This window comes from Somniosus microcephalus, chromosome 14 (genome assembly GCF_052327205.1).
Source record: "Somniosus microcephalus isolate GS21.2 chromosome 14, FLI_Smic_1.0, whole genome shotgun sequence".
Taxonomy (NCBI): domain Eukaryota; kingdom Metazoa; phylum Chordata; class Chondrichthyes; order Squaliformes; family Somniosidae; genus Somniosus; species Somniosus microcephalus.
In genome coordinates, this window is record NC_141000.1 from 34636022 (window position 1) to 34661197 (window position 25176).

At 45.7% G+C, this 25176-nt stretch overlaps 1 protein-coding gene across 1 annotated transcript in view; it reads left to right on the forward strand.

Annotated features, from left to right (window-relative positions):
- Positions 1-19846, forward strand: part of zc3h13 (zinc finger CCCH-type containing 13) — a 163461-nt gene extending 143615 nt beyond the window's left edge. The window contains exons 19-20 of the mRNA XM_086006488.1: positions 2829-2992; positions 19212-19846. Coding sequence (XP_085862614.1) covers positions 2829-2992; positions 19212-19382 — 335 coding nt within the window. The 3' untranslated portion in view covers positions 19383-19846. The remainder of the gene's footprint in view (positions 1-2828; positions 2993-19211) is intronic.
- The last annotated feature ends 5330 nt before the right edge of the window (positions 19847-25176 follow it).

The window sequence follows — 25176 nt, forward strand, 5'->3', positions numbered from 1 at the left end:
ATCAGGCCTACAAACAGGGGGAGGAGATGGGGGTATTGAAAATGTAGACCTCTTTCTATCAGGCCTACAAACAGGGAGAGGAGATGGGGTTAGTGAAAATGTAGACCTCTTTCTATCAGGCCTACAAACAGGGAGAGTGTTGCAAAGATAAATGGACTTGTGTGCAGTATTGATTACAATACTTCAATAGGTATAAGTCTCCACTTAAGCACTGCTCTCCTACAGCCCAAGCACCAGTACAAAAAGTGTTTTTGAACACTCATTTTAAGAATTGGTGCCATTTGAATGTGTTTTGGTAAAGAAAGAACTTGATTTATATACCACCTTTCATGTGCTCGGGACATCTCCACTTCACAGCCAATTAATTATGATCTGGAATGCACTGCCTGAAAGGGTGGTGGAATCAGATGTAATAGTAACTTTCAAACAGGAATTGGATAAATACTTGAAAAGGAGAAAGGGTTATGGGGAAAGAGCAGGGGGATTGGGACTAATTGGAAAGTTCTTTCAAAGAGCTGGCACAGGCACGATGGTCCAAATGACGACCTCCTGTGCTGTACGATTCTAACCACTAGATGATGAAGGTAAGGACTAGGATTCTGCAACAATAGGTAGGGTGGAGATGAGCATCATTATGGAGGTGGAAGAAAGTGATCTTGGTATCAGAACAGATGTGGAGAAAGCAAGCTGAGCTTTGGGTCGAGCAACACGCTCAAGGTTCCACAGCTGGGGAGGTTAATGGAGTCAAGGTCAAAGGCATGTAGGTGCCGGTAGACCTGCCAGCTGGTCTTGATACCAAGTCATGGAGCTCCCGTATCAGTTTTCTGTGCTATCCACATTATTCATTTCTACATGGAGATTGAACAAAGGACGAAGAATATCAGATTACATAACTTGCATATTTCAATCTTTAAATGCAATTATTCTCCTTCTATCAAGTGTTGCTGCCTTTACCCTCTGCCCTTCCCAGTTTTGGAATGCTAGAGCTATCTGCCTGTATATATAAAATGAATATTAGGTGTTTGTTAGTCATATGATGCTACCACTGTGCTGCTTCCTAAAGGAATCTTGCGACAAATTATTCACCCAGCATGGAGCCATGTTCAACAGGAGCACCTATTGGAAAATCGGTGCTACAGTTTAAAGCCCTGTCTCTGGTCTGCGCTCACTTGAGTGCAGCTCGCCATTCAAGCAAGGGATCCAGTGAATTTGGGTGTATAGCCCTTGTGATTTTTGGTTAGATGCTGAGTCAATTTATTGATTTGTGATGGGTGAAGTACATTCAAAGAATAGGAAAGGTTATAAGATAGGCAATCTAATGTTGACGTACAGGATCACAGATAATTACACAGAATATTCAGCACAGAAACAGGCCATTCGGTCCAACCAGTCCGTGCCAGTGTTTATGCTCCACCCGAGCCTCCTCCCACCCTACCTCATCGAACTCTATCAGCATAACCCTCTTCCCTACTCCATCATATGCTTATCTAGCTTCCCCGTAAATACATCTATACTATTCGCCTCAACTACTCCCTGTGGTAGCAAGTTCCACATTCTTGCCACTCTCTGAGTAAAGAAGTTTCTTCTGAATTCCCTATTTGATTTCTTAGTGACTATCTTATACTCAGGGAATTGGATGCAATATTTCCAAATTCGCTGACGACACTAAACTGGGAGGAGGGGTGGGCTCTGATGAGGATGTCAGGAGGCTACAGTGCGATTTGGACAGGTTGGGGGAATGGGCGGATACGTGGCAGATGCACTATAATGTGGATAAATGCGAGGTTATCCACTTTGGGGGTAAAAACAGGAGGGTAGATTATTATCTAAATGGCAATAGATTGGGAGATGGGGAAGTGCAGAGGGACCTGGGTGTTCTTGTGCACCAGTCACTGAAGGAGAGCATGCAGGTGCAACAGGCGATTAAGAAGGCAAATGGTATGTTGGCCTTCATATCAAGGGGGTTCGAGTATAGGAATAGGGATACCTTACTACAGCTGTACAAGGTGCTGGTGAGACCGCATCTGGAGTATTGTGTACAGTTTTGGTCGCCCCATCTGCGGAAGGATGTTCTTGCCATGGAAGGAGTGCAACGGCGATTCACTAGGCTGATACCTGGAATGGCGGGAATGACCTACGAAGAGAGATTAAATAGTTTGGGCTTGTACTCACTGGAGTTTAGAAGATTGAGAGGGGATCTCATCGAAACATATAGAATTATGGCAGGCCTGGACAGGCTGAATTCAGAGAGAATGTTTCCAATGGCCGGGGAGCACAGAACCAGGGGCCACAGTCTAAAAATAGCGGGCAAATCATTTAAAACAGAGATGAGGAAGAATTTCTTCACTCAAAGAGTGGTGAGCCTGTGGAATTCCCTGCCACAGAGGGCTGTGAAGGCTAATTCAATAAATATTTTCAAGAGAGAATTGGATATATTTCTGAAGGCTAAGGGGATTAAGGGTTACGGAGAAAAGGCGGGGACGGGGTACTGAACTGGTAAGATCAGCTATGATCTCAGACGAAGATCAGCCATGATCTCATTGAATGGCGGAGCAGGCTCGAAGGGCCGAATGGCCTACTCCTGTTCCTATCTCTATGTTTCTATGATGTTCTAGTTCTGCTGTTCCCCAGAAGTGGAAACACTTTCTCTGTGTCTCCTCTATCAAAACCTGTCATAATTTTAAAGACTTATATTAATAATAAATAATAGTCTATAGTTTCAGCTTGTTCGTCGTCTTCTTGCCCAAGTATGAATATATTTCTGTTTCTTACATTCTTAATGTAAATGCTATCTTTATTCACTCTACTTGTATTTATTTTTCTTGAAGATGCAGAAAACCTTTTTGAACATGAGCTTGGAGCCCTCAACATGGCTGCTATGCAGAGAAAGGAAGAAAGAGCGAGTCTGCTGAGTAACTTGGGACCCTGCTGTAAAGCACTTTGCTCTCGGAGGGATCTTGCCATTCGCAAACAGTTAGTAAGAAATGAAAAAGTAAGTATCTACTTTTCTATTATACAGGTTGAGCGTCCTGAATCCGGCAACCTCGGGACCGAGGCCGAGCCGGTTTTTGTGTTTTTCCAGACTTTGGAACGTGTTTCTGATGTTCGAAGTCCAGAAATATCGCAACCTGGGCTCTGGCATTTCCAGACTTCGGACATCAGAAACACGCTCCGAGTCCGGAAATGCCTGGGCCCAGCTGGCAGCAGAAACAGGGTGTCCGGATTCATGAAGCTTTTACGGATTACGGCCGACTCTGCCACCAATCGTCCCGGATTCCGGAACTCCGGATTTTGGGCGCTCAACCTGTAGCTGAGTAACTTGGGACCCTGCTGTAAAGCACTTTGCTCTCGGAGGGATCTTGCCATTCGCAAACAGTTAGTAAGAAATGAAAAAGTAAGTATCTACTTTTCTATTATACAGGTTGAGCGTCCTGAATCCGGCAACCTCGGGACCGAGGCCGAGCCGGTTTTTGTGTTTTTCCAGACTTTGGAACGTGTTTCTGATGTTCGAAGTCCAGAAATATCGCAACCTGGGCTCTGGCATTTCCAGACTTCGGACATCAGAAACACGCTCCGAGTCCGGAAATGCCTGGGCCCAGCTGGCAGCAGAAACAGGGTGTCCGGATTCATGAAGCTTTTACGGATTACGGCCGACTCTGCCACCAATCGTCCCGGATTCCGGAACTCCGGATTTTGGGCGCTCAACCTGTATCTCACTAACTGTGTCTGTATTCGAAGCGAGAATTTTATGTATGTAGAATAAATTAAAATCTGACTCTGATTAGGTCTGTGTTACTCAGTAAGAGATGGCTTTCAAATAGCTGGAGTCCAAATGCTTCAGAATCTGGTAAACTCTTCCTATTCAGTTCACTGTTAAGCAACTTCCTTTCTCCTCTGGTTCACAACAACACATTGTGGGGCATCAGGGAGTGGGAGAGTTACCTGGACACTTTGATCCAGGAGGCAGTCACACCCCTTAGGTTAGGTAGTGGTACAGGTCTGGTTCGTGGTCAGGGACAGGAGGGTGTGACTGCAACTCAGGCAGGTAAGGGGACCCCAGGGGCAGTGCTGGAGGAGCCTCAACCTTTGCCCTTGTCCAACAGGTATGAGGTTCTTGCTGCCTGTGTGGATAAGGGAAAAGCCTGCAGGAAGGATGAGCAGGCTGACCATGGCACCATGATGCAGGAGGCCATTCAAGTGGGCGGAGTGAAAGGGAATGTAGTTGTGGTAGGGGACAGTATAGTCGGGGATAGATACTGTTCTCTGCAACCGCGACCGAGAGTTCCGGAGGTTGTATTGCCTTCCCAGTGCCAGGGTTAAAGACATCTCCTCACGGCTGGAGAAGAACTTGGAGTGGGAGGGGGAGGATCCAGTTGTCGTTCACGTAGGAACCAATGACATAGTTAGAACTAGGAATGAGATTCTGCTGAGGAAGTTTGAGGAGCTAGGATCCAAATTAAAAAGCAGAACCTCAAAGGTAATAATCTCGGGATTGTTAACTGAGCCACGCGCAAGTTGGCATAGGGACAAACCGATTAGAGGTTTAAATGCGTGGCTCAAAGAGTGGTGTGGGAGGAAGGGGTTTCAGTTCATGGGGCACGGGCACCAGTACTGGGGAAAGAGGGAGCTGTTCCGTTGGGATGGGCTACACTTAAACCGGGCTAGGATCAGTGTCCTGTTAAACCGAATAACTAGGGCTGTAGGCAGGGCTTTAAACTAATGAAGGAGGGGGTGGGTGGATTCAGGAAAGAAGAAATTTAAAAGAAACGAGCGAAATGTCAAGGCTCTAGAGCAGAGTAGAGTTTTGGGTAAAATTAAGCAGAGTGGGTCAGGAAGTGACAGAGAGTAACAAAGGTAATAAGGCATCAGTGACTACGGTGACATCAGGGAAAATAGAAATAAGTCAAGACTATATCTGAATGTGCGACGCATTCACAACAAAATAGAGGAATTAATAGCGCAGATAGAAATGAACAGGTTTGATCTAATAGCCGTAACAGAGACGTTTGATCAATAGCCGAAACAGTAGCCAAGGTTGGGAACTAAATATTCCAGGATACTTAACTTTTAGAAGGGATAGGCAAAATGGAAAAGGTGGAGGGGTGGCCCTGATAATAAAGGATGGGATAAAGACAATAGAGAGAAAGGATCTTCGCCCCAAAAATCAAGAAGTAGAATACGTTTGGGTAGAGCTAAGAAAACAGCAAGGGGCAGCAAACATTGGTGGTAGTTGTTTATAGGCCCCAAAGCACTAGTTGTAATGTAGGGCAGAGTATAAATCATGAAATTGGAGGTGCATGTAACAAGTGTAATACAGTAATCATGGGGGACTTTAATCAATACAGTAAACTCTTGTTTAAATGGCACTTAATCATCTGGAATACTTTAATAACTGGCAAAATAGATAACCGGTAATCTTGCCGAATCCATCCAGCACTCGTTTTGCCGAGTCCGAGTCTCCCGCGGTGGCCGAGTTAGTCAGTGGTTTTTATTTTTGTTTATGTTAAAAATTGCCTTGGTAGGTATACCTCTCTGTTATCCAGAATTTTTCATCAACCGGCGCCATCCCACAGCATGCTACCTGCCACCATCTCCGCACAACCCCAGCCCGGCATGAGGTTGAAAAGGCTATCCGACAACTGAAGAACAAGGCCTCAGGAACAGATGGAATCCCCGCCAAGGCACTGAAGCATGGCGGAGAAGCACTACTGGTGCAAATTCATGAACTCATTTCTCTTATCTGGAAGGAGGAGAGCATGCCAGGGGATCTCAGAGATGCCGTAATTGTGACCATCTTCAAGAAAGGTGACTAGTCTGATTGCGGTAATTACAGAGGAGTTTCCCTGCTGTCTGCCACAAGGAAAGTCATCACAAGAATCCTCAATCGCCTTCTCCCAGTGGCCGAAGAGCTCCTCCCAGAGTCGCAATGCGGATTCTGCCCACTAAAGGGCACAATGGACATGATGGTCACTGCACGTCAATTACAAGAGAAATGCAGGGAACAGCACCAACCGCTGTACATGGCCTTCTTTGACCTCACAAAGGCCTTCGACACTGTCAACCGTGAGGGATTATGGAGTGTCCTCCTCAAATTCGGCTGCCCTCAAAAGTTTGTCACCATTCTCCGCCTGCTTCATGACGACATGCATGCTGTGATCCTGACCAATGGTTCCACCACAGACCCGATTCATGTACAGACCGGGGTCAAGCAAGGCTCTGTCATCACACCAACGCTCTTCTCGATCTTCCTTGCGGCAATGCTCCATCTCGCCCTCAGTAAGCTCCCCGCTGGAGTGGAGCTAATTTACAGAACAAACGGGAAACTGTTCAACCTCCGTCGCCTCCAGTCCAGATCCAAGGTCGTCCCTTCCTCTGTCGTCGAATTACAGTATGCAGACGACGCTTGCGTCTGCGCACACTCAGAGGTCGAACTCCAAACCATCGTTAACACCTTCACCGAAGCGTACGAGAGCATGGGCCTTACACTAAACATCCGTAAGACAAAGGTCCTCTACCAACCTGCCCCCATCACACAGTACTGCCCCCGATTATCAAAATCCATGACAAGGCCTTGGACAACGTAGACCACTTTCCATACCTCGGGCACCTACTGTCAACAAGGGCAGCTGTCGATGACTAAGTCCAACACCGCCTTCAGTGTGCCAGTGCAGCCTTCGGTCGCCTGAGGAAGAGAGTGTTTGAAGACCAGGACCTCAAACCTGGCACGGAGCTCATGGTCTGCAGAGCAGTAGTAATACCTGTCCTCCTGTATGCCTCAGAGACATGGACCATGTATAGCAGGCACCTCAAAGCACTGGAGAGGTACCACCAACGCTGCCTCCGCAAGATCCTGCAAATCCATTGGCAGGATAGGCGCACCAACATCAGTGTTCTCGCTCAGGCCAACATCCCCAGCATCGAAGCTTTGACCACGCTCGATCAGTTCCATTGGACGGGTCACATCGTCCGCATGCCCGATACGAGACTCCCAAAACAAGCGCTCTACTCGGAGCTCTGACACGGCAAGAGAGCCCCAGGTGGGCAGAGGAAACGCTTCAAGGACACTCTCAAAGCCTCCTTGAAAAGGTGCAACATCCCCACCGACACCTGGGAATCCCTGGCCCAAGACCGTACAAAGTGGAGGAGAAGCATCCGGGAAGGCGCCGAATACCTAGAGTCTCTTCGCCGGGAGCAAGGGGAGCGCACGTCAACCCAAGCACCCCACCCACCCACCCCTTCGACCACCGTCTGCCCCACCTGTGACGGAGACTGTAGGTCCTGCATTGGACTCATCAGTCACCTGAGAACTCATTTTTAATGTGGAACCAATCATCTTCGGTTCTGAGGGACTGCCGAAGAAAGAGGAGAAAGGTCCCGTAGGTGCCGGATAAGAAAGAGTTTACTGTATATAGACTGTGCAAACCAAATTTGCAGTAATAGTGTGGCGGACGAATTCATGGAATGTATGCAAGATAGTTTTCTAGATCAGTATGTTGCAGAATCAACTAGGAAACAGGCTATTTTAGATCTAGTATTGTGCAACGAGAAAGGGTTAATTAATAACCTTGTAGTAAAGGGGCCTTTAGAGAAGAGTGACCATAATATAATAGAATTTTATATTGTTTGAAAGTGATTTAGTTAAATCTAAAACTAGGGTCTTAAACCTAAACAAAGCAAACTACATAGGTATGGGGGGCGAGTTGGCTACGGCAGATTGGGAAACCATATTAAAAGGTATGACGGTAGACAAGCAATGGCTAGCATTTAAAGAATTAATACATAATTTACAACAAATATACATTCCTTTAAGACACGAAAACCCCACAAGAAAAGTGGTCCAACCGCGGCTAACGCGAAATTAAACATAGTACTAGATCAAAGGAAGAGGCTTATAATGTTGCCAAAAAGAGCAGTAAGCCTGAGGATTTTACAATTCAGCAAAGGAGGACCAAGAAACTGATAAAGGGAAAATAGAATATGAGAGTAAACTAGCAAGAGACATAAAAACAGACTATAAAAGCTTCTATAGGTATGTAAAAAGGAAAAGATTAGCGAAAGTAAATGTGGGTCCCTTGCAGGCTGAGACAGGAGAAATTACAGAAACATAGAAGATAGGAGCAGAAGTAGGCCATTCGGCCCCTCGAGCCTGCTCCACCATTCAATGCGATCATGGCTGATCATCCAAATTCAGTACCCTGTTCCTGCCTTCTCTCCATATCCCTTTAGCCTTAAGACATATATCCAACTCCTTCTTGAATATATTTAATGCATTGGCCTCTACTGCCTTCTGTGGTAGAGAATTCCACAGGTTCACCACTCTCTGGGTAAAGCAATTCCTCCTCATCTCTGTCCTAAATGGCTTACCCCTTATCCTTAGATTGTGATCCCTGGTTCTGGACTCCCCGACCATCGGGAACATCCTTCCTGCATCTAGTCTGTCTAGTCCTGTTAGAATTTTATATGTTTCAATGAGACCCCCTCTCATCTGAACTCCAGCGAGTATAAGCCCAATCGACCCAATCTCTCCTCATACGTCATTCCTGCCATCCCAGGTATCAGCCTGGTGAATCTTCACTGCACTCCCTCCATGGCAAGAACATCCTTCCTCAGATAAGGCGACCAAAACGGCACACAATACTCAAGGTGTGGTCTCAGCAAGGCCCTGTACAACTGCAGCAAGACATCCTTGTTCCTGTACTCAAACCCTCTCGCTACGACGGCCAACATGCCATTTGCCGCCTTAACCGCCTGCTGCTTTACACGCTAATCTCTTACACGGGACCTTATCGAAAGCCTTTTGAAAGTCCAAATACAACACATCCACTGGTTCTCCCTTATCTATTTTACCAGTTACATCCTCAAAAAATTCCAGTAGATTAGTCAAGCATGATTTACCTTTTGTAAATCCATGTTGACTTTGTCCGATCCTGTCTCTGTTTTCCAAGTGCTCTGCTATTACATCTTTTATAATGGACTCTAGCATTTTCCCCACTACCGATGTCAGGCTTACCAATCTGTAATTCCCTGTTTTCTCTCTACCACCTTTTTTGAATAGTGGGGTAACATTAGCTACCCTCCAATGCATGGGTACTGTTCGAGTCTATCGAATGTTGGAAGATGACCAGCAATGCATCTACTATTTCTAGGGCCACTTCCTTAAGTACCCTAGGATGTAGATTATCAGGCCCTGGGGATTTATCGGCTTTCAATCCCGTCAATTTCCCTAACACTATTTCCCTACAAATACTGATTTCTTTCAGTTCCTCCCTTTAATCAGACCCTATGTTCCCCGACATCTCTGGGAGGTTATTTGTGCCCTCCTTTGTGATGACAGAACCAAAATATGTATTTAATTGGTCGACCATTTTTTTGTTCCCCATTATAAATTCCTCTGATTCTGACTGCAAGGGACCTACGCTTGACTTCACCAATCTTTTTCTCTTCACATATCTATAAAAGCTCTTGCAGTCAGTTTTTATGTTCTCTGCAAGCTTACTCTCATACTTTATTTTCCCCCTCTTAATTAATCCCTTTGTCGTCCTTTGTGGAATCCTAAACTGCTCCCAATCCTCAGGTTTACTGTTTTCTGGCCAATTTATATGTCCTCTCCTTGGATCTTATGCTATCCCTAATTTCCCTTGATAGCCACGGTTGAGTCACCTTTTTTGTTTTATTTTTATGCTAAAGTGGGATGAACAAATTCTGTAGTTCATCCATGCGGTCTTTGAATGTTTGCCATTGCCTATCCACCGTCAACCCTTTGAGTGACATTCCCCAATCAATCCTACCCAACTCGCGCCTCATACCATCGTAGTTTCCTTTATTTAAATTCAGGACCCTAGTCTCTGAGTCAACTACTTCACTCTCCATCTTAATGAAGAATTCGATCATATTATGATCGCTCCGACCCAAGGGGCCTCATACAACAAGATTGCTAATTAATCCTTTCTCATTACATAATACCTAGTCTAAGATGGCCTGATCTCTAGTTGATTGCTTGACATATTGGTCCAGGAAACCATCCCGTATACACTCCAGGAATTCCTCCTCCGCAGTATTGTTACTAATTTAGTTAGCCCAATCTTTATGTAGATTAAAGTCACCCATGATAACTGCTGTGCCCTTATTGCACGCTTCTCTAATTTCCCTTTTAATGCCATCCCCAACCTCCGCATTACTGTTTGGAGGTCTATATACCACTCCCACTAACGTTTTCTGCCCCTTGGTATTTCTCAGTTCTACCCATACAGATTCCACATCATCAGAGCTAATATCCTCCCTTACAATTGTGTTAATCCCCTCTTTAACCAGCAATGCTACCCCACCTCCTTTTCCTTTTTCCCTATCTTTCCTGAATATTGAATACCCCTGGATGTTGAATTCCCAGCCTTGGCCACCCTGGAGCCATGTTTCCGCAATCCCAATCATATCGTATTCGTTTACCTCTATTTGCGCAGCTAATTCATCCACCTTATTACGAATGCTCCTCGCATTAAGACACAAAGCCTTCAGGCTTGTTTTTTTAATGCACTTAGACCTTTTAGAATTATTATTTACTTGGCCATGTTTGATTTAAACGGTTGATTTCTCTGCCTGCCACTTTTGTTTTTCTCCTTCCTGTCTTTTGCTTTTATCCTTGTTTCCCTTTCCTCTGTCTCCCTGCTCAGGTTCCCGTCTCCCTGCTCAGGTTCCCAACCCCCTGCCATTTTAGTTTAAACCCTCCCCCAGAGCACTAGCAAACACTCCCCCTCGGACATCGGTCCCAGCCCAGGTGGAAACCATCGGTTTGTACTGGTCCCACCTCCCCCAGAACCGGTTCCAATGTCCCAGGAATTTGATTCCCTCCCCCTTGCATCATTCCTTTAGCCACGTATGCATCTGAAATATCCTTCGATTTCTACTCTGACTAGCATGTGGCACTGGTAGCAATCCTGAGATGGCACTGGTAGCAATCCTGAGATTGCTACCTTTTGAGGTCCTATTTTTTAATTTACCTCCTCACTCCCTATATTCAGCTTTTAGGACCTCATCCCATTTTTACCTATATCGTTGGTACCTATATGCACCACGACAACTGGCTGTTCACCCTCCCCTTCCAAAATGTTCTGCAGCCGCTCTGCGACATCCTTGACCCTTGCACCAGGGAGGCAACACACCATCCTGGAGTCTCGTTTGCAGCCGCAGAAACGCCTATCTATTCCCCTTACAATAGAATCCCCTGTTACTCTAGCTCTGCCCCTCTTTTTCCTCCCGTCCTGTGCAGCAGAACCACCCCAGGAAGTTGGCTGCTGCTGCTTTCCCCTGATAAGCCATCCCCCCCAACAGTATCCAAAGTGGTATATCTGTTTGAGAGGGGGATGGTCACGGGGGACCCCTACACTACCTGCCTGCGCCTACTACTCTGCCTGGTGGTCACCCATTCCCTTTCTGCCTGTGCAACCTTTACCTGCGGCGTGACCAACTGATTAAACGTGATATCCACGACGTCCTCGCCATCGCAAATGGTCCAGTATGTATCCAATCGCAGCTCCAGCGCTGCAATGCAGTCTGCCAGTAGCTGCAGCTGGATACACTTCCTGCACACATGGTCGTCAGGGACACAGGAAGTGTCCCTGAGTTCCCACGTAGCGCAGGAGGAGCATACCACGGGGCCGAGCTCTCCTGCCATGACTTACCCTTTAATTAATTCAAATTAAATTAAATCAAATCAATCCCACCAATTGCACTACAGTTAAATGATATACTTAAGGGCCCCGGTTTACCAACAGTCTCCGCTACACCACAGACACCCTCTAAACTATAGACCACAGAGTTTATGTTTGGAAAAAGAGAGAAATACTGAGCAACCAATAACTTACCTGCTTTCTGGTGACGTCACACTTCGATGACTTTTTACTTCTCTCTCTCCCTCGGAGATTGGTAAACCTACTTGCCGCCGCCTCTTGTAGTCGCTCCGCCGCTGCCTCGCTCCACTTAGGTCCGCTGCTGCTGTGAGGCCTACCTGGTGCCGCCGCCGCCTCTTGTAGTCGCTCCGCTGCTGCCTCGCTCCACTTAGGTCTGCCACTGTGAGGCCTACCTGCTGCCGCCGCCGCCTCTTGTAGTCACTCCGCCGCTGCCTCGCTCCACGTAGGTCCGCTGCCGCTGTGGGGAATAAGGGAATGGCAGAGAAATGAAACAAATACATTCTATCTGTCTTCACAGAAGAAGACACAAAAAAGTTCCCGGAAATAGTGGACAACCAAGGGTCTAGCGAGAATGAGGAAGTGAAAGAAATTAGTATTAGTAAAAAAAATAGTACTGCAGAAATTAATGGGACTGAAAGCTGATAAATCCCCTGGACCTGATAACCTGCATCCTAGGGTTTTGAAAGAGATGGCTATAGAGAGAGTGGTTGCATTGGTTGCCATTTTCCAAAATTCTATAGATTTTGGAACAGTTCCTGTGGATTGGAAAGTAGCAAATGTAACCCCACTATTTAAGAAAGGAGGGAAAGAGAAAACTGGGAACTACAGACCAGTTAGCCTGACATCAGTAGTAGGGAAAATGCTAGAATCTATTATAAAGGACGTGGTAACAGAGCACTTAGAAAATAATAATAGGATTGGGCAGAGTCAACACTGATTTATGAAAGGGATATTGTGTTTGACAAATTTGTTTGAATTTTTTGAGGTTGTAACTAGCAGAATAGATCAGGGGGAACCAGTGGATGTTATGTATTTGGATTTTCAGAAGGCATTTGATAAGGTGAGGTTATTAAACAAGAGGTTATTAAACAAAATTAGGGCTCATGGGATTGGGGGTAATATACTAGCATGGATTGAGGATTGGTTAACAGACAGAAAACAGAGTAGGAATAAACGGGTCATTTTCAGGTTGGCAGGCTGTAACTAGTGGAGTCAGTGCTTGGGTCTCAGCTATTCACAATCTACATCAATGACTTGGATGAGGGAACCAAATGTAATATCCAAGTTTGCTGATGATACAAAGCTGGGTGGGAATGTAAGTTGCGAGGAGGGTGCAAGGAGGCTTCAAGGGGGTATAGACAAGCTAAGTGAGTGGGCAAGAACATGGCAAATGGAATATAATGTGGAGAAATGTGAAGTTAGCCAGTTTGGTAGGAAAAATAGAAAAGCAGAGTATTTTTTAAATGGTGAGAAATTAGGAAATGTTGGTGTTCAGAGGGTCCTGGGAGTCCTTGTACACAAATCACTGAAAGTTAACATGCAGGTACAGCAAGCAATTAGGAAAGCAAATGGTATGTTGGCTTTATTACAAGAGGATTTGAGTATAAGATTAAAGATGTATTATATAGGGCCCTGGTGAGACCACACCTGGAGTATTGTGTACAGTTTTGGTCTCCTTAACTAAGGAAGGATATATTTGCCATAGAGGGAGTGCAATGACGATTCACCAGACTCTTTCCTGGGATGGGGGGGATTGTCCTATGAGGAGAGATTGAGTAGACTAGACCTATATTCTCTAGAGTTTAGAAGAATGAGAGGTGATCTCATTGAACCATACAGGATTCTTACAGGGCTTGACGGGGTAGATGCAGCAACGATGTTTCCCTTGGCTGGGAAGTCTAGAACCAGGGGTTACAGTCTCAGAATAAGGGGTCAGCCATGTAGGACTGAGATGAGAAATTTCTTCACTCAGAGGGTGGTGAATCTTTGGAATTCTCTACCGCAGAGGGCTGTGGATGCTCAGTCGTTGAGTATGTTCAAGACAGAGATTGATAGATTTTTGAATATTAAGGGAATCAAGGGATATGGGGATAGTGCAGGAAAGTGAAATGTGGTACAAGATCAGCCATGATCTTATTGAATGGCGGAGCAGGCTCGAAGGGCCAAATGGCCTACTCCTGCTCCTATTTCTTATGTTGTGTAACACGTTTCGAGTAAGCACGAGACTTCGTAGTGGAGTATACGGAACAAACTTTATTGTTGCACAGTAAAGGTGATCAGTCTTTAACTGCATTCAGAGAGTAACTTTACCAGTTTCTGTATCTTTCGAGTACTCTGCGATACTATTGAAAACCATGATCCTTTATACACCATATTTTGACTACATCAAAGGAAAATGCCAAAATGATGCTACTATTTCCCAAATCCTCTGAAAACAGATTATATCTCTATAAACAGTTTGCAATTGTTTACCTCGGAACCATTTTCCTTAAACAAGGCTTCCTTTACCTACTGTTATCTTTAGCAAAAGGGCTCGCTACCGCTGTTTTATTACCCTAAAAATTAAACCATTCATGGGTGATGTCATTACTAACACTTATTCCCTTACACAAGCACTTTAAATATCAAAAAACAAGCAATGTCTTCTCCTCACGACACTTCAAAGTCATCTTGTTTATATCAGAAAGCCTGACTGCATTCCTTTTACGACACTTCCTGGAAAACCTGTTGTTGTAAGGTGCAAAGAAGGTCGACTGTTGAACTTTTAACTTTCACGATGTCCGACATTCACCATCATAATACAGAATCTGGGAATGAATGATAAGGAATGCAGTCATCAAAGCATCCCCTGGTGGCCTAGTGTTGTACTGAGTCATAAAGACAAGTCCCAGGTTTGATCCTCTGCTCAATTAGTTGACGTTGACTTGGGTAGCAGCAGAGAGCTGCAACCAGGCATAGCCCCCAGTCTAAAAGGTTTGAAAAGCATCCAAGGTTCTTGATTCCTGCGCTGAGTTAGCTGGATCAACATTGGTAGTTGCAAGCAGCCGCAATTTGATGCAGCGCTTGTGGTCTAAAAGGAAAAAAATCACCCCCAGATGCAGACTCCTGATTACCATGCAGTGACCCTGTTGAAAAGTGCATTTATGTAAATATCTGGTGAGAAGATAAGAAAAGCTAGGCATGAGAAAAGGCTGCTCACCCAGTCAAAGTTCATCACCATAACTCCCATAACAGCATCCAAGAGTATCTTGAACACGGCCATCATTTTGCTACCAGTACTTTGCCTGACAGAGTATTGCAAACATTTATCATTCTGTGAGTAAAGATGTTCTTCCTGGTGGTCATTTCAGATTTACTTTTCACTAATTTCCATTTATAGATTCAAAAAATCATTAGAAATTTCTGTACAACAGGAAACCATTTGGCCCATCCTTGTGCTGCTGCAAGCTCCCTTACTGGAGCTATCTTCTGAAATCCCACTTTCCCTGATCTTTTTTTCTTTCCTGTTTAATTTTCTTAGAAGTGTGCTTGATTCTGTTTCAATAGGCACTTGTGGTAAAGCATTCTATGTCCTAATAACCTATTGCTTGCAAAAAAAATCCTAACCTCACTTTTTATGTATCTAGTACCAATCTTGAATTTAAGCTCAATTTATGGACCAGTAAAAAATAATGGTTCGTTATTTACTTTCTCAAACCCTTTGATAATTCTGAACAATTCCATCATTAACCTTCTCTGCTTCGGCGTTCTCCATGGATATATCCTTGCCCCCTCCTTTTCCACATCTGCATGTCGCCCCTGAATGGCATCACCCCCAATAGGTATGCTGATGACACCCAAATCTAGTGCTCTGCCTCTTCTCTTGACCCCATGGCTGCCCACTGTTATGATTGAGCCACAACTTCCTTCAGCTCAACATTAGAAAGACCAAAGCTATCATTTATGTGTCCACCTCAAATATTTTTCTTTTAATGCTGTCTTCATCCCTCTCCCTAGCCACTTGCTCAGGCTCAACAGGACCATGCAAAACCTTGCTGTCCTTTTCAACTCTGAGCATCGAACATCCTCTCCATCACCAACATTGCTTATCTCCAACTCTCTAACTTTGCCTGCCTCCATCTATTCATCAATCCCTCTGTTTCTTATCCATGATTTTGTCCCCTCCAAATTCAGTTTGTTCCAACACTTCTTGCAGGCCTTCCTTCATCCACCCTCCATAAACTCCAACTTGTTCAAAATACACCTGTCTGTGTCCTATCCCACAGTAAGTCCTGCTCATTCATCACACCCTTTTCTCACAGACCTGTGGCTCCCTGCCCCTGATGCAATAAATCTAAAGTTCTTGTCTTTGTCTTCAAATCCTTGTATGTCCTTGCTCTACCGTACCTCTGCAATCTCCTTCAGTCTTCCTTCCTCTCCTCACTCTCTCTCTCTCTCTCTCTCTCTCTCACACACACACACACACACACACACACACACACACACACACACACACACACCTTCCAACTCTGGCCTCCTGTGAATCTCCCTTCAGCCCACAATTGGTGGCAGAGCTTTCAAATAGTTGGGCTCTGCTTTCTGGAACTCCCTCCCTAAACCCATCTCCCTCTTTGCTTCTGCTTTTCTGACCTCATTCTCTCTCCTCGTTCTCTAACTCTTTTTATAAAAAAAAAATCAATCCAGCTTTATACCCAAGCCTTCGCTCGCCCCTCCTAAACTCTCTGTTCAGTGTTCTGTTCCTCTCTGTAAAATGTTTTTTGGATATTTTGTATGTTGAAGGCACTATATAAATGCAAGTTTTTGTTGACTGCATTGTTCAACAAATTTCCTCCCTGGTCTGCTTCAGCGCAGTATCACCTGATGCCGGGGACTTGTTTGGTCCCTACAAATATTAACATTCCTGAGAGCACCATGTCCTAAATTCCAAAAGACACCGTGCCATCATTGCAGAAGACTTCAGTTGCCTAGTTCCCACTGTCTGGATGGGATTCACTCTGCCTCTTCACTTCCATCCTCCTCTCTTTAGTCAGGCTTTTGGTTACCCCCATCTCCACTGCTCCCCCCCCCACCACCACCTCCATCTAATTTCCTTTGGCTTGATTCCTGCCTCTGTGAAGCACTTTTGTGCCACTTTAGTTTATATTTAGTATTTCATTGCACAGTGTCTCTGTACGCCCCTCATTCTCACTGTACCTTCCAAGCAATTCTATACACCATCGCCCAACCTAGAAGCCAGACAGATAATTTGTCCTAAGTCTCTGACATTGAATTGATCGTGATGTGGAGATGCCGGTGTTGGACTGGGGTGGACAAATGTGAGAAGTCACACAACACCAGGTTATAGTCCAACAGCTTTATTTGAAATCACAAGCTTTCGGAGCGCTGCTCCTTCGTCAGGTGAAGTGAAGAGATGCATATAGGCACAGCATATATAGTCAGAGAACACTGCCAGATGATTACAGGTAATCTTTCTAACTGCCCTTTATCACACCTCGGCAGAGAGATAATCACAGCAATCAGAGGTGTGAATGCTGTCCAAACAGGTCAGTCAGGAAAACATTACATCAAAGAACAATGAGGTGGGGTCATAAGGGGTCAAATGTTACATATGCTGGGGTCTGTATGAAAAAGGGGGGAAAAAAAATTTTTGCTGGCAATCACAGCAGGTCCGTCCGCATCTGTGTAGAGCGAACAAGCCAACCACGACTCGAGTCTGGATGACTCTACGTCAGGAGGGGTTACATGTAGCGTGACATGAACCCAAGATCCCGGTTGAGGCCGTCCTCATGAGTGCGGAACTTGGCTAGCAGTTTCTGCTCGACGATTTTGCGTTGTCGTGTGTCTCGAAGGCCGCCTTGGAGAATGCTTACCCGAAGATTGGAGGCTGAATGTCCTTGACTGCTGAAGTGTTCCCCGACTGGGAGGGAACACTCCTGCCTGGCGATTGTTGTGCGGTGTCCGTTCATCCGTTGTCGCAGTGTCTGTATGGTCTCGCCGATGTACCATGCTCCGGGGCATCCTTTCCTGCAACATATGAGGTAGACAATGTTGGCAGAGTCACATGAGTATGTACCTGGTGGGTGGTGTCCTCACGTGTGATGATGGTGTCTGTGTTGATCTGGCATGTCTTGCAGAGGTTGCCGTGGCAGGGTTGTGTGGTGTCGTGGTCGCTGTTCTCCTGGAAGCTGGGTAATTTGCTGCGAACGATGGTCTGTTTGAGGTTAGGCAGCTGTTTGAAGGCGAGTAGTGGAGGCGTGGGGATGGCCTTAGCGAGGTGTTCGTCGTCATCGATGACATGTTGAAGGCTGCGAAGAACATGGCGTAGTTTCTCCGCTCCGGGGAAGTACTGGACGACAAAGGGTACTCTGTTGGTTGTGTCCCGTGTTTGTCTTCTGAGGAGGTCTATGCGATTTTTCGCTGTGGCCCGTCGGAACTGTCGATCGACGAGTCGAGCGTCATATCCCGTTCTTACGAGTGCGTCTTTCAGCGTCTGTAGGTGTCCATCGCGTTCCTCCTCGTCTGAGCAGATCCTGTGTATTCGCAGGGCTTGTCCATAGGGGATGGCTTCTTTAACGTGGTTAGGGTGGAAGCTGGAGAAGTGGAGCATCGTGAGGTTGTCCGTGGGCTTGCGGTAGAGTGAAGTGCTGAGGTGTCCGTCTTTGATGGAAATTCGTGTGTCCAAGAATGAAACCGATTCTGAGGAGTAGTCCATGGTGAGTTTGATGGTGGGATGGAACTTGTTGATGTTATCGTGTAGTCTTCAGTGATTCTTCGCCGTGGGTCCATAGGAAGAAAATGTCGTCGATGTATCTGGTGTATAACGTTGGTTGGAGGTCCTGTGCAGCGAAGAAGTCTTGCTCGAACTTGTGCATGAAGATGTTGGCATATTGGGGTGCGAATTTGGTCCCCATGGCTGTTCTGTGTGTTTGGGTAAAGAACTGGTTGTCGAAGGTGAAGACATTGTGGTCAAGGATGAAGCGGATGAGTTGTAGGATGGCGTCTGGAGATTGGCTGTTGTTGGTGTTGAGTACTGAGGCTGTCGCAGCGATGCCGTCATCGTGGGGGATACTGGTGTAGAGTGCTTTTTATTGTTTTTTGTTTTTCATACAGACCCCAGCATATGTAACATTTGACTCCTTATGACCCCACCTCATTGCTCTTTGATGTAATGTTTTCCTGACTGACCTGTTTGGACACCATTCACACCTCTGATTGCTGTGATTATCTCTCTGCCGAGGTGTGATAAAGGGCAGTTAGAAAGATTACCTGTAATCATCTGGCAGTGTTCTCTGACTATATATGCTGTGCCTATATGCATCTCTTCACTTCACCTGACGAAGGAGCAGCGCTCCGAAAGTTTGTGATTTCAAATAAAGCTATTGGACTATAACCTGGTGTTGTGTGACTTCTCACAATTGAATTGATCACTTGAGAGGTTTATCAGACCTTTTTTGACATCTGTACTTAGTGAGAAAATTTAAAGTATTGATGTTGAGACATTCATTTTGTTTGTTTTGTATTTATCAGGGTACAACCAAACAGATGTATACAAATCAACCAGTAGTGGACAACGATCTTCTAAGATCAAGCCTTCGGTTGTTCAAACGCAAGGCTCTATGTCATGGTCCTGTACAGGAAAAAAGTGATGACACCAAGATTTCTCGACCAAAAGTTAAACAGGAAGTTTGTGTTACATAAACTTTTGGCAGCATCACGGATTGATTTTGACTTTGATATTGGTGAATCTGTATATAAAGAATTGGACCCTACACCTGAACAATTGGAAGGATACCACTTGCTTATTTACAAACCCGACTCTGGGCCTGTGATGGTCAAACATAATGTTCCAGCTTTCAAGAGTATTTGTTTAAGGAGTTCAGATTACCTTGTCAGATACTGTTCTATGTACTGGACAAGTGAATGTTTCATTTTTGCAGTACAGATTTGAAGTCTAATAAAACCTTGTCAGCTTTGTGCTTTTTTTTGTTTAAGTGTTTTTATCTTGTTTAGAACTGTATGCAAAAGGAGCTGATCCATTGGAATTGTAGGCAATTGCAATTTAATATCTTTCCATTGCGTGTAATGACCATTGCTTTTCAGCATCACAGCATTGGTAACTTTTAGAAAGGTGAGTGTTTTGCGTATTAAATCTTTATACTAAATATTCAGTGCCACAGTCGAATGCTTCTTTTCATCCAGAACCACTTGCAACCTTGAAAGAAGGAAATCTCATCAACTAATAAGTAAATGTACAATAGATTTTAAATCATTCCATTTAATTTTTCATTAAAGAACCAGACGCTGTCTTTGATCATAGGGCAGGTTGGTCCACCAATTTTAAATTGCTAACAGACCTATTGATGTAAATAACAGGGATTTCCTTTAATCTAAACGAACCAATTGTGTTGCCATTGTGAATGTCTGGATACACTTCAGCTAAAGGACCTCTTTGAATTGGAAGTTGTGAACTGGTGAATTTTCACAGGCAAAACTTGATGTTCCTGTTGTCAGGGTGTGAATTTTGTTGAGATCTGCACTTGCATAAATGTATTTATTTAAATATTTTCATACATGTTATTAATATTGTCAAGACCATAAAATCATCTTATGATGCAGCACAGAAGGAGGCCATCGCCATCTGAAAACCTGACTTCAAATAAGTTAAGATGTTAATGCAGATCTGTGAAACCGTACGGCACACTTGCATTTTCTGGTATCCGATTGCACAGGAGACTCACTCATTGGAAGAATCGATTTGATACCACATGTTACATCAATACAGATGTGGCACAAGAAGACAAAACCTGTTGAATTCACGTCTCTGGTAACAAAGATTTTATCTTACCAAACTTATAAGACTATTACATTTCAGAAATACGTACAACGGGTAATTGACCCATAGCAGACATTTTTCACACCTACTGTTTATATATTGCACTGTTCGTATTTTTTAATGAACTTTTATGCTTTACATCACTATTAATTGTAAATAAATATTTTAGTTGTTTTAGCCTGTAAAACTGGTCTCGGTTTGATATTCGCCATTCTGAAGTAGATGTGGTAGACTACCATGACCTACGTTTAACTTTAGTAAGCAGGTTTTTTTGTGTATGGTCATCTTCAGGTGATGCAATTAAATAAGGACTTAATAAGCTTACAACTTCTCAATTGTAGATGTGTAGATCCATTTATGGGCACTGCTATTGAAAGAAAAAATAGTTCTGGAAAACACCTGAATTGTGGTGATTGGTGGCAGTGCTGGGATGTATTGCTTGCTGATCAGAGATTGTTTAAAGATGAAATTAGATAAACCTAAGGAAAAGGCAATACTAATAGCACATTAGGAACAGGAGTAGGCCATTCAGCCCCTCTGGGTTACTTGCTGTGTAACTATACAGAACTGTTTATTCAGGGTAAGGGTTACTCAATTAGATCATGGCAGATCTGCATCTCCACTCTCTTCCCACCTTTGCTCCATATCCCCTGATATTCTTGCCTAACAAAAATCTATCTATCTCAGTCTGGAAAGTTCAAATTGTCCCAGCAACCACAGCCTTTTGAGGGAGATCTCCAGATTTCCACTACTGTGTGTGGAAAAAGTGCTGCCTGACTTCACTCCTGAATGCCCTAGTTGTCATTTTAAGATTGTCCCCTTGCTCTTGATTCCCTGCCAAAGGAGATAGTTTCTTCATATCTACCCTTTGAGTACAGGCAATGGCCAGCCTAGTAGTCATTGATCAAAGAGGCTTTGTCAGGACAATAGCCTTATGGGAATTAAAATGATGTGAAAGTATTGTGCTCAGGCGAAGGCACAACTTGATCACATACTCAGGAAATTCTGGTACAACTGTAATAAAGTGCTTGTATATTAACCTATAGCTCTACAGAGGTGATGTGCAAATTGCAGGCACACAGGGACGATCCTTGTGATGGACAAATGTAATGATGTGAATTATGTGGTTGAGTTACTGATGTGCGATGTAAACATCAGATTTAGCATATTTACATGTTAAGTCCTTACCTCAGCTAGTGACCTTGTGTCTATTGTTCTCGTAGGGGTGGGGGGCGGGATGAGTTGGAATTGATTTTAGTAGATGATTAAAGAACATCTCTGGAGCCAATTGATTTAGCTTAATAACTGTCAACTACACAGAAACAACAGATTGCAGGGTTATATGTTTTAGCCACTGTTTTTGGGCAAACCCAGTCACAGACAGGTGTTCTTTCACTCGTAGCGACTAAAGGAGAAATTCGGTATCGCGCCAGACACTATGGAAAGGGCCAGGGAACGAGCGCAGCGCTTCTGCGAGCGGGCTTTGGAGGCTCTGGTTCGCGGGATGGCGCGCAGAAGATCCATTCTGTACCCAGAGAGTGGCAGGAGGCCTTTGCCAAGCGAGTACAGGAAAGTGTGGAGGGAGGTGGCCGAGTGTCCTCAAGCAGCATGGTGCCTAGGACCCATGTGCAATGTAGGAAAAAGTTCAATGACCTCGTGTCGTCAGGGTGAGTGCCTTTTTTTCAAAACCTCTTCATCACTCCATCTCCACCTCACTTTATGGCCAGAGTGTCTTGAAAGCCCCAATGCCCAACACTCATCCAACACCTATGGCCCTTTCATGAAACACACGCACACATTCCACACTTTGCATACAGTAAGGGCTATTCAACCATGGGAGGCATTTCAGGCAAGATCATGGCTGCATACAGTAAGGGCTATTCAACCATGGGAGGCATTTCAGGCAAGATCATGGCTGCATATTTACTCAGATGCTGTCCTTTTTCTTGCAGGCCAAGCTGCCTCATAATAGGAGACAGCAGCAACCCCACCGGTGGAGGGCGGCCTCACCTTCAAGCCCTCAGCGATCTTGAGCAGCGTGTCCACAGGATTGTGGCAAGCCGGGTGATTGGTCCTGGAGACGCCGACCCCGTTCTGGACAGCAATGGTAAGGTCATCACCACCTTGTCCTCTCTCCTTCCACTTGTTCCTCACAACAGCAGCCTTTGACACTTTCAATCCAAATCACTAAATCGCTGCATTCATGCCTCCCTTGCTGCCACCCTGTCCTCACGCTAAAGCCACTCTTGTACCTCCCTGCTTTCAGATGGTGATTCACCAGGTTAGGGAAGCTCGGGGGCCTTCTCTCCGGATGGAGAGTATGGCCTCGAGTCCTGCTGCACTGGACGCAGACGAGGAGCGGGTCCTCGCTGAAATGAGCGCCCAGGCGGAGCAAAGGCACACTGAGCTCATGGCTGCAGTGGCAAGGATGCCCGAATCCATTGAATCACTGGCAAGGAGTGGGGAGCACTTCGCTGTATCACAGGCGGCTGCGCCACGCAAATGCTAAGTGCTGCAATGCAGACATTGACTGGTCTCCTGCAGATGCAGATTGAGGCCACGTGAGCACTGACTGCTGCCACCCTTGCTGGATCGGGCAGATTTCCCCGGGGCTCTCACCGCGCCGCAGCAGGCCAGCAATCTGTGCTCCATCAGATTGCTCCGGATGTTGAAGTGCTGCCCCGTGGGAGTGCCAGTGTGTCGGTCGAGCAGGGAGTTGCTGTCCTCTCTCAAGATGACAGCATTCCTGCTGCCACCACTGGCACTTCTCCACTGCAGTTGCCACCACCTGTAGGACAGACTGCTGCCGCCCATGCAGAGTTGGAGCAGTCAGCAGCTCGGCTGTCCAGGCCCAGAGCTGGTCCAGGCTGTCCCTCAAGGGCATCTGCAGTCTCAATTTCTGACACTCAGCAGCCTTCCCCCAGCCTTGCTCCAGCCACTGGGGTCCCATTACGGAGGAGCTGCAGGGTGGGAAGGGGGCAATTTCGCAAGGGAAGCAGATCACCCTCGAAGGGCAAAAAGTAGGAGGTGTGGCAAAATGTCTTTCATTGTTTTATTGAAGGTTGAGGTTCGTGGTCAAATTTTTGTTACTGTTTTGGACATTGTCTCCAGGTTGTGAGAGCCAGTTATGTGAATGACTTTTTTTTGTGTATCATTCTATTACTTTGTCATGTGGAAATGAGACACAGTTTGTGAAATAAAGAAGTGTCTGTATTCAAAATGTGCATGTTTGGTCTTTGCACTCATTGTTGCCTTGGGGGCTGCGGGATGGTTTCATTCAGGTTGTTTGAATGGCAGAAGCCATTCCCTCAGAGGGGGCCTAGAAGTGACTTGCTATGAGCCTTTGACAGACGGCCCTTCCACTTTGTGCCTCCCTCCTGCCTTGGTGCTGCTGATGATCATCCTCCTCCTCTGCTGGTGCTCCAATGTCTGCTGGCATTGGCTGGGTCCTGAGGATTGCCAGGTTATGCAGCATGCAGCACACAACAACGAAGTGGGAGACTCGCTCAGGTGAGTACTGCAGGGCTCCTCCAGAATGGTCCAGACAGCGGAACCATTGCTCGAGCACGCCGATTGTGTGCTCAACGATGTTCCTGGTAGCTTGATGGCTCTCATCGTTATCGTAGCTCAGCAGGGGTGCTGGGTGAACAGAGCGGTGTCATCAGCCAGGTGCACAGAGGATATCCCTTGTCCCTGAGAAGCCAACCTCCTGGGTGATGCGGCGCCTGGAAAAGGTCTGCCACAGAAGTCTGGCGCAGGATGAAGGCATCGTGGCTGCTGCCTGGAAAGTGGGCATTGACCGCGAGTATCAGCTGTCTGTGGTCACAGACCAACTGGACGTTTAAGGAATGGAAGCCCTTCCGGTTGCGGAACTCCTCGGCATTCTCTTGCGGCGCCCGCAAAGCCACATGCGTGCAGTCAGTGGCGCCCTGACCCATGGGGAAGCCCGCTATCCTAGCAAAGCCCATTGCGCGTTCTTGCTGCTTGTCCGGGGTCATGGGGAAAGAGATGTACTCTTGTCTCCTTTTAAAGAGGGCATTTGTTACCTGACTGATGCAGCAATGCACCGCGAACTGGGAGATATTGACGATGTCCCCAGTAGCTGATTGAAATGAGCCAGTGGCATAAAAGTTGAGAGCCACTGTTATCTTCACTGCCACCGACAGAGACATCCTGCTCCTCAGTTGAGGCTGCAGATCTGGCTGAAGCAGGTGGCACAGCTCAGTGACCACCTCCTTGCTGAATTGCAGCCTTCGCAAACACTGCTCCTCAGACATATTAATGTAGGAGAACTGTTGGCGAAAAACCCTGGGAGGGTAAGGCCTCCTGTACCGAGGCCTGTTAACCCTCCTCCGTCTGGCCATGATTGCCACTCTCACTCTGCGTCTCTGTGCCCTCCGAATGTGATGGAGAAGGATGACATTCCCATTCATTGCAGCCCCCATAGTATCTGGCCAATCAAAGTTATGACGGTCAAAAAGCAAAGTACCTGCAAAGTTATGGTCAGAAGCCAAAACTACCTCCGACAGCGTTGACTCAGTGCAGAAGTCTCTCTTTGTCTCTCTCTCTCTCTCAGAACGAGTGATGCAAAAATGGCTACCACACAGAAGCCAGGAAGAGGCCCCCTTTAAATAGCGACCCCCCAGCCCCACAGCGACT